Raw genomic sequence first — 16,297 nt, forward strand, 5'->3', positions numbered from 1 at the left:
GCCTTATTTATGTTTTGATAGAGACAGAAAAATTATGCGTGGTAAGGGGTGATGGAGAGAGAGAGGAAAAAAAAAAAGTTGTGTACTTGATCTATTGCTGTGAGGCATCCTCCCTATAGGTAGGCATCAAAGACTTGAACCCAGACCCTTATACATGCTGATGTGTGCTCTTTAGTGGGTGAACCACCACTGGGCCATGCAACACTAGCTTTGTGAAGTCTTTTTTCTTTCTCTGAAAGTTTTTTTAAAAAAATTATTACTATTATTAACTAGAACACTACTCATTTCTGGCATGTGGTGGTGCTGGGGATTGAACCTTGGACTTCAGAGACTCAGGCATTAGAGTCTGCATAACCGTTATCCTGTCTACCCTCCGCCCTCTGAAAGTTTTTTTTTGCTGTTCCCAAAGCAACTGAAGAAACTTTTAAAAAGTACTTGAGTCATGATTTTTAACTTTGTGATATATAATTATTATTATTGCCACCAGGGTTATCGCTGGGGATCTGTTCTTGGTGGCTCACCCCTTATGCTTGATAGGACAGAGAAATTGAGAGGGGATGGGTGGGAAAGTGAGACACTGGAACACCTGCTTGACAGGTTGTGAAGCTGTGCCCTTCCCGCAGGTGAGGAGTGGGACTTGAACTCGGTCTTTGTGCATGGGAGTATTTGTGCTTAACCAGGTGTGCTTTATTTAATTAGATAGGACAGAGAAATTGAGAAGGAAAAGGGAGAAACACCTCTAGCACTGCTTCACTACTTATTAAGCTTTTCATCCTACAGGTGGGGGCTGGAGGCTTGAACCTGGGTTTGTGCTTCTGTTTCCTACACTTTTATTGGCTAATTTTAGGTGAAAAATTGGTAGTTAATAAGTTCAATTACTTGAAATAACTCCCAATTTCCTCTGTATGATTATTAATAAAAATTGAATTGTCGGGGTTGGCAGTAGCGTAGGTGGCACAAAGCGCAAGAACCCACGTAAGGATCCGGGTTGCAGTCCCCGGTCTCCACCTGCAGGGGAGTCGTTTCACAAACAATGAAAAAGGTCTGCAGGTGTCTATCTCTCTCTCTCTCTCTCCCCCTTTCTGTCTTCCCTTCCTCTCCATTTCTCTCTGTCCTATCTAACAACAACAACACTAAAAAAAAAAAAAAAAAAACACTAAAAAAACCAACACTATCACTAACAACAATAAAAAACAAGGGCAAAAACAAAAAGGGAAAATAAATATTTAAAAAAAATTGAATTGTCTTATTTGAATAAGCTGTTAACTTTATTTTCTTCCCACTAGATCCCCTTGTTTCAGGCTCATCCACAGTTGAAGCAATGTGTACGCCAAGCAATTGAGCGGGCTGTACAGGAGCTGGTCCATCCTGTGGTGGATAGATCAATTAAGATTGCCATGACTACTTGTGAGCAAATAGTCAGAAAGGATTTTGCCCTAGATTCTGAGGAATCTCGAATGAGAATAGCAGCTCATCATATGATGAGGAACTTGACAGCTGGAATGGCAATGATTACTTGCAGAGAACCTTTGCTCATGAGCATTTCTACCAACCTGAAAAACAGTTTTGCTTCAGCCCTTCGTGTAAGTTGATTATTTCTTTGATGGAATTCCAAACTTAGTATTGTTTATGTGCAGCTTGCTTTCTTCCTTCATTCCTTTTCTTTCTTCATTTCTCTCTTAAGATTTTATTTATTGATTGAAGGGAAACATAGGAGGAATAAGAGAAAAAACAAATTTTACTCTGGTACATGTACTGCTGGGGATTGAAGTCAGGACCTCATGCTTGAGAGTCTAATGCTTTATTCACTGTATCACCACCCAGAGCACTATCTGCAAGTCTCTTTGTTTGCCTTTATGTAGAGATAATTCTTTTTTTATTTAAGTGGATTCATTCCCCACCCCCTTAAAGTGGGCTATCTGGTTTACAGTATGGTTGTTGACACCTAGGTGCAACCCCCCTTTAGCCCTGGTCCTTTTCCACCACCATGTGCCAGAACTTCAGTGTCCCTCCATTCCATTCCCTCCATTCCATTACATGTACTCTGTCAGGAGTTCAGGTTCTAACATCAACCTAACGTGAAAGAGAAGACTCACATAAGACAGAAAGTGCTTTATGTGTCCCCCCACAGAGTATGTGGGACATGACTTTCACCCCATACTATGTCTCTACTGTGTAGACATTATGTGATCAATCAATCCTACATCCATCTAGGCCATCATGACCCTTTGCATAGTAAGGCATAGTTATCAGAACTTAAAGATAAGAGTTTCTATGGGAAGCTTATGACTGCACCTTGTTCCAGACCACAAAAACTAGGGTGGAGTTTACATTTCATACCCAATTCAGCCATGCTTAAATTCAGCATGCTTAAATTCATTCTCTGTAAAGTTTCTCTTTAAATAATAACTTCTAAGGTTCTTTTATTCCTTGTTGCCAATACCTTTTATATGTTAGACTTGAGTCTAACTAGCATCATGGACAGCACTGTTGGAGCTCCATAATAGTGTATCAGTGCTGTAGTATCACTCTTTTCCCTCTAATAGAGATAGTGAATAAATGGGCCAAGGAGTGAACTCATAGGTGGTATGCATGCACTAACATGTCTTAAGTGGCTTTTTATGTACATAAGCATAGACTCTTCAAATTGTACAGTTTTTAGGCTTTTTTTTTTTTTTTTTGGGTCTCAAATGTCATAAGTAATTCACTGCTTTAATATTTTACTGTTTTAATTATCACAATAACAAGGTGGAATGCAGTGACTACTATTTTTGTCTTGTAAATGAAGATAATTATTAGACTATTCTAAAGCCAAATAATGAGTTATAAGTTGAGACATTATTTTTAAAATTCATTTGAGCATTTTCTCTCAACCATAAATCCAGCTTTTCTTTTTAACTTCTGCTTTTTTGGTTTAACAGATCCGCTCTGGTTTATGGTGGTGCATGAACTTTGGCGTGTCAGGCATGGGTGCTTCTTCGAATAATCATTAGGTTAACTATCCCCACCTGCATTTTCTGTTATATTATTAATCTTTTTTCTTTTTGTCTGTATAGACTGCATCTCCTCAACAAAGAGAGATGATGGACCAGGCAGCTGCCCAGTTAGCCCAGGACAATTGTGAACTAGCTTGCTGTTTTATTCAGAAAACTGCAGTAGAAAAAGCAGGTCCTGAAATGGACAAGAGATTAGCAACTGTAAGTGTTTAGCACTTACCTCTTAAATAATTTTTCCCCCCTAAGTGAGAAAGTGCCTTATAACATGAACCTCAGTGACTGTTTTTATTTGCAGGAATTTGAGCTGAGAAAACATGCTAGGCAAGAAGGGCGAAGATACTGTGATCCTGTTGTGTTAACTTACCAAGCTGAACGGATGCCAGAGCAAATCAGGCTGAAAGTGAGAATTGGGGAATTTTGCACTTATTATTTTTCATTGTTTGTTTATTAGATTGTCAAAGTTATGATACATTTTTCCATGAAAAAAACCAAAAAAATATGTCATGGATTTTCAGCAACTCAGTATTGTAGATAGAGACAGAAAAACTTAGAGGGTAGGGAGATAAGGAGAGACACCTGTAGCACTGTTTTACCACTCTCAAAGCTTCACCACTGCAGGTACATTGCAGGGGCTTAAACCTGGGTCCTTTTGCATTCTAATGTGTGCATTCTACCAGGTGTGCTACACTCGGCCCATATATTCTTCTTAAATTCCTAACCAGGACTAGGACAGTGGACTTAAGATATTTCTGAGACAGCATTTTGTTTTGGTAGCATTCATGGAGAAAGCAGAGGCTTTCTTCTCCCCAACACTATTGTAAAGGAGTAAATGTACCTGTTGTAAAGGAGTTGATGTACCTGTTTTTTACTAATTATTATCTTTCTTTGTTGGATAGAGACAGCCAGAAATTGAGAGGGATAGAGATACCTGCAACACTGATTCAACACTCGCAAAGCTTTCCCTAGCAGGTGGGGGTGGGGAGCTTGAACCCAGGTCTTTGAGTTATTCTAACTTGTGCACTCAATCAGTTGTACCATCACCTGGACCCCTATGTGCCTATTTTTATATCTCCTAAATTAATGGGGCTTTTATTGCTGATTACTTTTACTGGTAATAAAAAGGTAGTGAGAAAGCTAATCATTTTTATCAGCTCCAATGTCAGAATTGCTACACTTGTCAGGCTGTGGCTTAGAAAAAGCCTGGAGTGCATTTCTGATTTGAAAAAAGTCAGTGTATAAATGCTGGTAACTGGCAGGAATCAGGGCAGTGATCATCCTTTGAAATGGATGTATTTGTGTACACACTTGCATTCTTAATCATGTTGCTATCATTCCTGTGAATTAACATCATTTTTGTGTTCCTTCTTTGGAAAAGGAACATTTTGCTTAATATCATGCAAACTTTCCAGTTTTTTATTTTTTTGTTTTGTTTAATTCCACTGTGATGAGGATCTTTTCAAAATAGATTTTCTTCTTTCAAGGTTGGTGGTGTGGACCCAAAGCAGCTGGCTGTTTATGAAGAGTTTGCACGCAATGTACCTGGCTTCTTGCCCACAAATGATTTAAGTCAACCCACAGGATTCTTAGCTCAACCTATGAAGGTGAAGACTTGCTTCAATCAAAATTATGTGTTTTATAGTTTAATTTGAATGCCTTTGTTGGCTCATGTGTCATTTATATATTTATATTTATTATTTATATATATATACATACACACACATATATACAGTTATTGTTTGTGTCTTTCCATCATGATATACAGGGGACTTTTTTAAAAAAGATTTTATTTAGTAGAAAGAACCAGACATCAATCGTACATGTGTTGCCAGGGATTAAACTCAAAACTTAATGCTTTAGAATCTAGTGCCTTAGCTACTGCACCACCTCCTGGACCACAACACAGGGGACTTTTAAAGTTAACTTGATTTGCCGGGCTAGCCTGGGGGTACCTCTTCTCAGGCGCAGGCATATACTCTCTGGGTTGGACAGAATGCGACCAGAGCCAGCCTGGGCTGCTATTCACTTAGCAATGGGAGAGAGATGACCCAGGAACAAAGCTGGTAGTGGCAAGGCGATTCAATTCTTTATTGGTCAGAGAGCCAAGGCTTTAAGAGTCGGACCCGGAAGTGACAAGTCAGAGACGGAAATGGCTTGATATGGTTTGGAAAGGGGCGATAAGTAAGAGTAGCAAGGGCCAGTGTGAGGCTGAGGGGAGGCCTGATATTCAGAGGAACGGGATTTGGCGTTGCAGGGATCCAAATCAGCTGCAAAGTCCATGTACTGCTGCAGTTGGTCCTCAAGAAGTCCAGCAGTGTAAAGGGAGTGTCCAAGAGTTCCACCAGCAAGTCTGATAGAAGTATCAGTCCAAGGGAGTCGGGAAGTAGCTCAGCGGGTTAAGTGCATGTGGTGCAAAGCACAAGGACCGACGTACGGATCCCGGTTTGAGCCCCCGGCTCCCCACCTGCAGGGGAGTCACTTCACAGGTGGTGAAGCAGGTCTGCAGTTGTCTATCTTTCTCTCCTCCTCCCTGTCTTCCCCATCTCCATTTTTCTCTGTCCTATCCAACAACAACAACAATAAAAAAAAGACAAGGGTAACAAAAGGGAAAATAAATAAAAATTAAAAAGAAGTGTCAGTCCAATGTCAACGACCAGGGGAAGAAACACCGTACATCTTATCTTGGTGGGGGAGGACAGCCTCTGGAATTTTACTTCTCTGTAGAGAGTGAACTGAAACCACCAAAAGGTGACAGGTGAAGCAGAAGCAGGAAGGGCAGACAGTGATGGGCAAGAGAAGAGCAGTAGCAAAGTTTTTTCCTTGGACTTTGTGTATCAGGTTCTTCAGATTGTGCCAGGTTACATCATGGGTTTTGGGGGATGTTGTAGTTGTGCCATCTTGTGGGCTATGTCAGAGGGCTGGGGTCCAAGTGGGTTTCCAGGTTTTCTGTGAAAGAAACTCATGCAAATCCTCTTCCCATGGTTAGCAGGGGGTCTGGTTCTTTTCCAAAGGCCATCTAGGGGGTCCTTCTTTCTAGAGCCTTGAGGGTTGCAAGGGAGGGCAACGTCTGCCAATGGAGAATGATTGGGAGCTTGTTGGGCTCACGATGAGAGAGAGAGAGAGAGAGAGATGACCCAGGAATCAAGCTTGTGGTGGCGAGGCAATTCAAATCTTTATTCATCCGAGTGCCCCAGAGTTGGGTGGTAGCACACCTGGTTAAGCCAGACCACAATGGCTGGTGTCAGCCTCCTGGTCTGCCCGTGCACCTCTCTAGATCATGCAGAACATGGAAGAAAAAAGTTGGAAATGGAAATGGTTTGACAATACCATACATGGTTAGGAAAGTAGCGGAGAAAGGTGGAAAAAGGTAGAGGCTTCCTTAGCAACTGTTGCTAGGGGTTTAAGTGGTAGTCTTAGTAATACCCTGCAGGGAATTAGGAAGGAGACCTTTAGTCATTTGTAAGCCAAAGCAGAAGATATGTAGATAATAAAAGGGCTGGCCAAAGGGTTGGCCTTAGCCAACTGAATACTCGGGGGAGGGGGTGTATCCCCTTTTTTTTCTTCATTTAATTGGGCCTTAAGTGTTTGGTGGGCCCTCTCAACAGTAGTTTGTCCTTGGGGTTTGTAAGGGATGTCTGTGGTATGGGTGATGTTTTAAAGGGAACAAAAGTCTTTAAATTGTTGGCTGATGAAGGCAGGCCTATAGTGGCAAAACAAGATATACCAGTTAAGTGTAGAAAAATATGTGAATGTTGTGTTTAAACAATTTAAGTGCAATATTAGAACTTAGTTTACTGGTGGGGTCTTACTAATTTGTTTAATTACTTGTTTATACCAAACTTCAAACACACACATAAACATGTAGTCTTTAACACACAAGAGTAGAAAAACTTTTGTTATGAAGACATATTTCAAACACAAATTTAGATCTGTACTATGTTAGTTGAGCCATTTTTACTCACATTTTTCAAAACTAAACATTTCACAAAATCAAAAGAGGACTGTTTCTGAACATCTCCAGAAAGCTCTGCCCCGTCCGGTGTTTCCATATAAGGTCAGTTAAGTTTCAGAGTACCATGAACAAAATGGGTCGTACAAAAAATTCAGTCATTCAAATCACTCACAAAACACAACTGGCCTATCATAGCATGGAGCAGGGGTTTACAGCTATAGAAGTTTTACTGGAATAGTAGCAGACTGTTTGCCTAACCTAATACTTTCAAGGGATGATGGGTGACGCAGAGGGGGCAGACAGCAAGCTTAAGATATTCAAAGAGAATGAGGGGGGAGAGAGAAGCTGTAGGGAGGTTTTGTTTTGGGGTTCTTTTCCACGATGAATGTCCCACAAAGCACTAAGCACTCTTGTCTGGGATTCCTTTTGGACACCGGGCTGAGGGCTGCCCCACTTCTGTTGAAGTGGCAGCCAGGTACCATTTCTATGAAATGTAGCGCAACAATCTTTGCTCCAATGAAAGCTTTTCTGGCATCTAGGACAAAGCGTTCAGGGCTTCTGGATTCCAGCCGGGGGCGGAAGTTACACCTAGGATTGGGGCACTCACTCCGCCAGTGGCCAGAATCTCTGCTCTTTAAGCAGTCCCCTTTTCGCTTCTCTAAAGTGGCAGCAAAGCTTGTGCCATGGCTAAAGCTTAGTGGGTTTTAGAACTTATCTCTTGGGTTACCACAATCCATCGGTCAGGGTGCTCCTCTTTAAGACTGAGACACACCTGACGAAAATCAGGAAGCATCCCGTCCCAGATTATAGAGTGCAGGAGAAGGAAATGGGCATCAAGATCAGAAATCTTTCTCTCCAATGCTGATTGGACCCTGGTGATGAATTTAGTTAGGGATTTGTCAGGTTCTTGGCGAAGGGAGAGAATGGGGGCAGAGGCCACTCCTGCTCCCATGCTTGTAATGCACAGAGGCGTTCCTGATCAAAATAGCTGGGGGGGGAACCCCCTCCCCGCTAAGCCTGCTGGAGACCTGTCTCTCTGACCCACTTCAAAAGGGCCTCAAAATCCCAGCTAGCTTGGTTCTGGTTGTACCTGTAGGATTGCTGCAGGCATTCATCTCTGAAAAAGGCTTCCCTTTGAAGGAAGAGTGGGTCTGGGACAGTAGAGCGAGCGACGTCCCTCCAGTCTTTGGGGAGTGTTAAGGTTCTGGAGAAGGTTTTGTAAAATAGATCTGGTCCACGGTGCATGGATTTCATCCTCTTTAACTGCTTGGCAAAGTTCCTTAAGATCTGTGGAGGCATAGGGATACTACACGTGAGGTCTCTATTTGGGGGTAACGTTTATTGGGAATGTGTGGACTTGCTTCACAGGAACTTTTTCTGAAAAAGCTCCATCATGAAGCTGACAAGGGGGAGGAGCCTGAGATGTGTCTGCCAAAACAGGAGCTGTTTGGGGAAGTGCAGAGGGCATAGGTTGGGTCAGGATCTGGGCAGGTCTGGAGACAGGCTCAGGAGGTTTTGCTTTCTCTGGAAGGTGTGTATGATGCTGGGCAAACAGAGTGACTTGCTCTTTAAATCTTCAATCGCAGCCTCAAGGTGGTTAGACTGGGGCCATTTTCCAAGTTAGAGTCGCCACTTTCTGCGGGAGACACAGGTAGGGGAGCAGGGGAAAGTCTTAGAGGGGAACTTCCTTGGTCTTTTTGGGAGGGGTCCCTGCGTATCTCCTGAGAGCTGTAATCATGGTCAAGTGGAACCAAGGTGTGACCCAGAGCAAAATGTTCCAGAGACAGGGAACCTGTCTAGTGAGAAGGAGTAGAGGATTTGGGGATCCTCTTGATAAGAGAAGGTTGCCCATGACAGAGGTGTCTCAGAAAAATTAGAGGGAGAAGAAACCACAGTGCCTTCATAAAGAAGAGGCTGTGGAGAGCCAGTCGGCCGTGAACTTACCTGGGGCTGGGGCATGTTCGTACATCTGCCGCTTGTGGGGAGGGGGGGTGCCTCTTCAGCGAGTATTCTCTAGGTTGGAGAGAATGTTACCAGAGCCAGCCTGGGCTGCTATTCACTCAGCAACAGGAGAGAGATGACCCAGGAACAAAACTGGTGGTGGTGTGGCGATTCAGTTCTTTATTATTTTTTTATTATTTTTTAAAAATTTATTTCTTTATTGGGGAATTAATGTTTTACGTTCAACAGTAAATACAATAGTTTGTACATGCATAACATTCCCCAGATTCCCATTTAACAGTACAACCCCCACTATGTCATTCATCATCTTTCATGGACCTGTATTCTCCCCACCCACCCGAGTCTTTTATTTTGGTGCAATACGCCAATTCCATTTCAGGTTCTACTTGTGTTTTCTTTTCTAATCTTGTTTTTCAACTTCAGCCTTAGAGTGAGATCATCCCATATTCATCCTTCTGTTTTCTGACTTATTTCACTCAACATGATTTTTTCAAGGTCCATCCAAGATCAGCTGAAAACGGTGAAGTCCCATTGTGTATATATACCACAACTTGCTCAGCCACTCACCTGTTGTTGGACACCTGGGTTGCTTCTAGGTTTTGGCTATTACAAATTGTGCTGCCAAGAACATATGTGTACACAGATCTTTTTGGATGGATGTGTTGGGTTCCTTAGGATATATCCCCAGGAGGGGAATTGCAGGGTCATAGGGTAGGTCCATTTCTAGCCTTGTGAGAGTTCTCCAGACTGTTCTCCACAGAGGTTGGACCAATTGACATTCCCACCAGCAGTGCAGGAGGGTTCCTTTGACCCCACACCCTCTCCAGCATTTGCTGCTGTTACCTTTTCTGATGTATGACATTCTCACAGGAGTGAAGTGATATCTCATTGTTGTCTTGATTTGCATTTCTCTGACAATAAGAGACTTGGAGCATTTATTCATGCGTTTCTCTGTCTTTTGGATCTCTTCTGTGGTGAATATTCTGTCCAAGTCCTTCCCCCATTTTTGGATGGGGTTATTTTTTGTCTTGTTGAGTCTGGCAAACTCTTTATATATGTTGGTTATTAAACTCTTATCTGATGTATGGCATGTAAAGATCTTCTCCCATTCTGTGAGGGGTCTCTTGGTTTGGGTAGTAGTTTCTTTTGCTGTGAAGAAGCTTTTTAATTTGATGTAGTCCCATAGATTTATACTTGCCTTGGTCTTCTTTGTAATTGGATTCGTTTCATTGAAAATGTCTTTAAAATGTATGCGGAAAAGAGTTCTGCCAATATTTTCCTCTAAGTACCTGATAGTTTGTGGTCTAACATCCAAGTCCTTGATCCACTTGGAATTTACTTTTGTATTTGGTGAAATATAGTGGTTCAGTTTCATTCTTCTGCATGTTTCAACCCATTGTTTCCAACACCATTTGTTGAAGAGACTTTGCTTTCCCCATGTAATAGTCTGAGCCCCTTTGTCAAAGATTAGATGTCCATAGGTGTGGGGCCTCATTTCTGGGCTCTCAGTTCTATTCCACTGGTCAGTGTGTCTATTCATGTTCCAGTACCAAGCAGTTTTGATGACAATGGCCCTATAATACAGTTTTAGATCTGGGAGTGTGATGCCTTCGGTTCTGTTCTTTTTTCTCAAGATTGTTTTGGCAGTTCTAGGTCTTTTCTGGTTCCAGATAAACATTTGTAGCATTTTTTCTATTCTCCTAAAAAATGTGTTTGGGATCTTGATGGGGATAGCATTAAATTTCTGGATGGCTCTGGGTAATATATTCATTTTGATGATGTTAATTCTTCCAACCCATGAACATGGAATATCTTTCCACTTCTTTCTGTCTTTTTCAATTTCTTTGAGTAGTGACTCATAATTTTCAGTATACAAGTCTTTCACTTCTTTGGCTAGGTTTACTCCTAGATATTTTATTGTTTTTGTTGCTATAGTAAAAGGAACTGATTTCTGGATTTCAATTTCTTCTAACTTAGTGTTTGCATAGAGGAATGCCACTGACTTTTGAATGTTAATTTTATAGCCTGACACATTACTGTATTGCCTGATGATTTCCAAAAGCTTCTTGCTGGATTCCTTAGGTTTTTCCATGTATACTATCATGTCATCTGCAAATAAGGACAGTTTGACTTCTTTTCTTCCAATCTGTATGCCTTTAATTCCATGCTCCTGCCTGATTGCTATGGCAAGAACTTCCAACACTATGTTAAATAGTAATGGTGATAGTGGGCAGCCCTGTCTAGTACCTGATCTGAGGGGAAATGCTTCCAGTTTTTCACCATTGAGTATGATGTTGGCTGTAGGTTTGCTATATATAGACTCCACTATCTTCAGGAATTTTCCATCTATTCCCATTTTTTGTAGTGTTTTGATCATAAAGGGATATTGTATTTTGTCAAAGGCTTTCTCTGCATCTATTGATATGACCATGTGGTTTTTGGTCTTGCTTTTGTTGATGTGGTGGATCACATTGATTGATTCATTTATATTAAACCAACTTTGCATGCCTGGGATGAACCCCACTTGGTCATGATGAACAATCTTTTTGATATACTGCTGTATCCGGTTGGCTAGAATTTTGTTCAATATTTTCGCATCTATGTTCATCAGAGATACTGGTCTGTAGTTTTCTTTTTTGGTTGTGTCCCTGTCTGCTTTTGGTATCAGGGTGATGTTGGCTTCATAGAAGCTGGCAGAGATTGTTCCAGTGTCTTCAATCTTCTGGAAGACTTAAAAATAGAGGTATTAGTTCTTCTTTGAAGGTTTTGTAGAATTCATTTGTAAAACCATCTGGTCCAGGACTTTTATTTTTGGGAAGATTTTTGATAACGGTTTCAATTTCATTAGCTGTGATGGGCCTGTTCATGTTATCCACTTCCTCTTTACTTAGTTTTGGAAGTTGGTAGGTATCTAGGAAATCATCCATTTCTTCCAGGTTCTCTAGCTTGGTGGCATATAGTTGTTCATAGAAGCCTCACATGATATGTTGAATTTCTGCGGTGTCTGTTGTGATATCTCCTCTTTCATTTACTATCTGATTTATTTGGGTCTTCTCTCCTTTTTGTTTTGTGAGTCTGCCTAAAGGTTTGTCGATTCTGTTTACTCTTTCGAAGAACCAACATTTACTTTCATTGATCTTTTGTATGGTTTTCCTATTCTCAATGTTATTTATTTCTGCCCTAACTTTAGTGATTTCTGTCCTTCTGGTTGCTATAGGGTTCCTTTGTTGTTCTTCTTCTAGGTCTTTAAGATGTGCAATCAGGCTGTTTATTTGTGCTTTTTCTTGTTTCCTAATGTGTGCTTGTATAGCTATGAACTTCCCTCTTAGGACTGATTTAGCTGTGTCCCAAATATTTTGATAGCTTGTATCTTCATTTTCATTGAACTCTCAGAACATTTCGATTTCTTCCTTGATTTCCTCTTTGACCCAGAAGTTGTTAAGAAGTGTACTGTTGAGCTTCCACATTTTGGGACTGTTACTAATCTTTTGTTGATTGTTAAGTGTTAATTTAATTCCACTGTGGTCTGAGAAGATGCTTGGGATGATTTCAGTGCTCTTGAATTGGCTGATGCTGTCTTTGTGGCCTAACATATGGTCTATCCTTGAGAATGACCCATGTGGATTTGAGTAGAATGTGTATTCCAGTTTCTTGGGATGAATGACTCTGAAAATGTCCAATAGTTCTAGTTTATCTATCTCTTCATTTAGCTCCCTTATGTCTTTATTGATTTTCTGCCTGGATGATCTGTCAAGTTGAGAGAGTGGGGTGTTGAAGTCCCCTACTATGATTGTGTTACTGTTAATATATTGCTGTAGCTCTTTCAGTAGAAGTTTGATGTATTTAGATGGCTTCTCATTGGTTGCTTAGATGTTAATAATTAGTCCTCTTGATTGACTGATCCTCTGAGCATTAAGTAGTGTCCATTCCTATCTTTTTTAATCTTATCTATTTTAAAGTCTATCATGTCAGATATGAGAATAGCTGTTCCTGCCCTTTTTTTGTGGGCCATTGGCTTGTATGATAGTTTTCCATCCTTTCACTTTAAGTCTGTGTTTGTCTTGTTGAGTTAGGTGAGTTTCCTGTAGACAACATATTGTTGGGCTGTGTTTTCTGATCCATCTTCCTACTCTGTCTTTTAATAGGTGAATTCAGGCCATTGACATTTATTGATATCAAAGATTGAAGATATTTTAATGCCATTCTTGTAGAGTTTTAGAGTGTTTTGATATATGTCCTATTTGTGGTGGTCTGGTTGTTTATAGGAGACCTTTCAGAACTTCTTTCAGGACAGGCTTGGTGATGGTTGCTTCCTTCAACTGTTGCTTGTCTGAGAAGGTTTTGATGCTTCCATCTAGTCTGAATGACAGTCTAGCAGGATATAGTATTCTTGGCTGAAAGCCTTTCTCATTGAGCACTTGATAGATATCTTGCCATTCTCTTCTGGCCTGTAGTGTTTGTATGGAGAATTCTGCTGCTAATCTTATGGGTTTTCCTTTGTAGGTGACTCTTTGTTTTTCTCTTGCAGCCTTGAGGATCCTTTCTTTATCCTTATTTTTTTCCATTCTAAGTATGACATGTGTTGGTGTCTTTAGGTCTGGGTTAATTCTGTTTGGGACCCTCTGGGCTTCTTGAATCTTTATGTCTTTGATGTTGTTTAGACAAGAGAAATTTTCAGCTATTATGGCCTGGAGAACGCTTTCTTCCTCCTCCTCTTTCTTCCTCTGGTATGCCAATAATGCGTATATTGTTTCTTTTGAAGTCATCCCATAGGACTCTGTTGTTGTTTTCAGCATCTCTTAACCTCTTTTTGAGATCTCTTACTTCTTTTTTAGTTGTCTCTAATTCATCCTCAACCTTGCTATTTCTGTCTTCAGCCTCATAGATTCTATTGTCTCTGCCCTCTACTGCTTTCTGGAGGTCATCTATTTTGTTTCCCTGTTCTGATACTGTTTTAGCTTGTTCAGCTAGTTGCATTCTTCGCTCAGCGATTTCAGCTTTCAGCTCTCTAATAACCATGAGATAATTAGAATGTTCTTCTATATTCTCATTTGTTGTTCCTGCATTTCTGGCTACAATTTTTTCAAATTCTTTACTCACTCCTGTTATTATTTCCTTAGTTAATGTTTGGATGTTGAGCTCGTTATTTTGTGCTTCACCCTCTGGAGGACTTTTAGCTGGACTCTTGTCCTGGTTCAATTCTCCAATATATTTTTTTAATATTTTATTTTATTTATTTATTCCCTTTTGTTGCCCTTGTTTTATTGTTGTATTTATTATTGTTGTTGTTGTCATTGTTGGATAGGACAGAGACAAATGGAGAGAGGAGGGGAAGACATAGAGGGGGAGAGAAAGATAAACACCTGCAGACCTGTTTCACCGCCTGTGAAGCGACTCCCCTGCAGGTGGGGAGCCGGGGTTCGAACCGGGATCCTTATGCCGGTTCTTGTGCTTTGCGCCACCTGCGCCTAACCTGCTGCGCTACAACCCGACTCCCGAGTTTCCAATATTTTTTCTTGCTGTTTTAACCATTTTATATATTATGTTATGAGTTCCCTTTATCAGTACTTTTCAAATTATTGATCACTATTGCCTGGATTGACTTGTGTCTAAGTAAGTTAATTAAAGGGTCTACAGTGGTGGAAGTTAACAGTTGTTTCAATCCCTGAATTGGAGCTCAGTGGTTTAAAAGCTTCTTTTTTTTTCTTCCCTGTAGGCTATGGGAGCCTGAGGGCTTTTAAACTATCAATAGGCTTCAGCTTAATCACTGACTCCTGACCAAGAGATAAAGCAGGGTGTGGCAGAGATAATCCAATGGTTATGCAAAGAGACTTTTACAGCCCCTCAGCTATGCCACCGAGGTATAGGTCTTCTCCTGAGTTTCCTGGTTAGATCTCTGTCCCCTGATGTCCCTCCCTGCCACTGCTCCAGATTCTGAGGGTAGTAGCAATGGAGACTCAGAGTTGCACTTGGTGAGTCTCTGGGGAGTCTTCTCCTCCCTTAAGCTTCTTCTCCTCCCTTGTTGGTGGAGCAGACTGGAGGTGGTGTCTCAACTGATAAACTGCTGAACTGTTAGCAGTTACTTAATCTCTCCCTAGGCTCCTCTGTACTCTCTGTCACCAGCCTCGCGTGTCTGTACTTATGGGTGATTTACTGGGTTCCTGTGGTCATTCTAGTCCTGTCTTGTTTTGGTCCCGGGTGGTCTCCTTTGGTATTCCTAGTTGGTCTGGGAGAGGAGAGGAGAGGATAGAAAGTGATCTGCTGCTTGTAGATCTGCCTCTGGAAGTCCCTGATTCAGTTCTTTATTGGTCAGAGAGCCAAGGCTTTTAAGAGTTGGACCAGAAATGGCTTGACATGGTTTGAAAAAGGGCTGGGAAAGGTAGGAACTTCCTTAACAACTGTTGAGAGGGTTTTAACTCATAGTATTAATAATACCTTGCAGGCAGTGAGGATCTTGAGGGTAAAAAGAAGATAGATCAAAGGAATGGAATGGGTGGGGATCTTTCAGGCAAAACATTTTTTATGTAGATAGGCCATAGTATCAGGAATGCAGGGTGCTTTGTGAGGCAGGGAGTCTGATAAGATGGCAGACCCTGGGGGGTGGGGTTGTCCCTCTTCACTCGACCTCTGATTAGAGAGAGAGACTGACAGGATGTATGTCCCCTCAAGTCAAGCCCTGCCAAGCTCAACCACATCCTCACAGTTTCTCCACACTGGTTAACTTTTATCTATCTATTTTTTAGAAGATATATATATATATATATATATATATATATATATATATATATATATATATATATATATATATATTCATAGATAGACACATAGATAGTTGGTTAGAGACATCAAAGAGGAAAGGGAAAGAGATGAGAGACACCTGCAGCCCAGCTTCATTACATGCAAAGCTTTTCCCTGCAGGTGGGGACCAGGGGCTTGAACCTAGTTCCTTGTACACTATAATATGAACACTTGACCAGGGGTACCACAACCTGGACCCCTTTTATTATTTTTTTTTATATTTATTTTCCCTTTTGTTGCCCTTGTTATTTTTTATTGTTGTTATAGATGTTGCCCTTGTTAGATAGGACGAGAGAAATGGAAAGAGGAGGGGAAGACGGGGAGAGAAAGACACCTGCAGACCTGCTTTTCACCACCTGGGAAGCCACCCCTTTGCAGGTGGGGAGCCCGGGGCTGGAACCCGGGTCCTTGCGCTTAATTATCACCTGGGATACCTCCTCAGCTCTACTGCTTGCAGCAGTCTTCCTTCTTCTCTCCTTTCCTTTCCCTTTTTTCCTCCCTTCCTTCCTTTCTTGTTCTCCTCTAGATAGTAGGTGAAAGAGACAGAAGGAAAGATACTGCAGCACTGGCTTCACTGCTGGAGCTTTCCCCC

The 16,297-nt window shown here is 41.3% G+C and overlaps 1 protein-coding gene across 7 annotated transcripts in view; it reads left to right on the forward strand.

The window, feature by feature from the left end:
• Nucleotides 1-16,297, forward strand: part of CNOT1 (CCR4-NOT transcription complex subunit 1) — a 109,172-nt gene that overhangs the window by 73,215 nt on the left and 19,660 nt on the right. For all 7 annotated transcript variants that reach the window (XM_016186850.2, XM_007520076.3, XM_016186852.2 and 4 more), the window contains exons 31-34: nucleotides 1,287-1,583; nucleotides 3,057-3,197; nucleotides 3,292-3,396; nucleotides 4,478-4,597. In XM_016186850.2, the coding sequence (XP_016042336.1) occupies nucleotides 1,287-1,583; nucleotides 3,057-3,197; nucleotides 3,292-3,396; nucleotides 4,478-4,597 (663 nt within the window). The remainder of the gene's footprint in view (nucleotides 1-1,286; nucleotides 1,584-3,056; nucleotides 3,198-3,291; nucleotides 3,397-4,477; nucleotides 4,598-16,297) is intronic.

The sequence above is a fragment of the Erinaceus europaeus genome, chromosome 2 (genome assembly GCF_950295315.1).
Source record: "Erinaceus europaeus chromosome 2, mEriEur2.1, whole genome shotgun sequence".
Taxonomy (NCBI): domain Eukaryota; kingdom Metazoa; phylum Chordata; class Mammalia; order Eulipotyphla; family Erinaceidae; genus Erinaceus; species Erinaceus europaeus.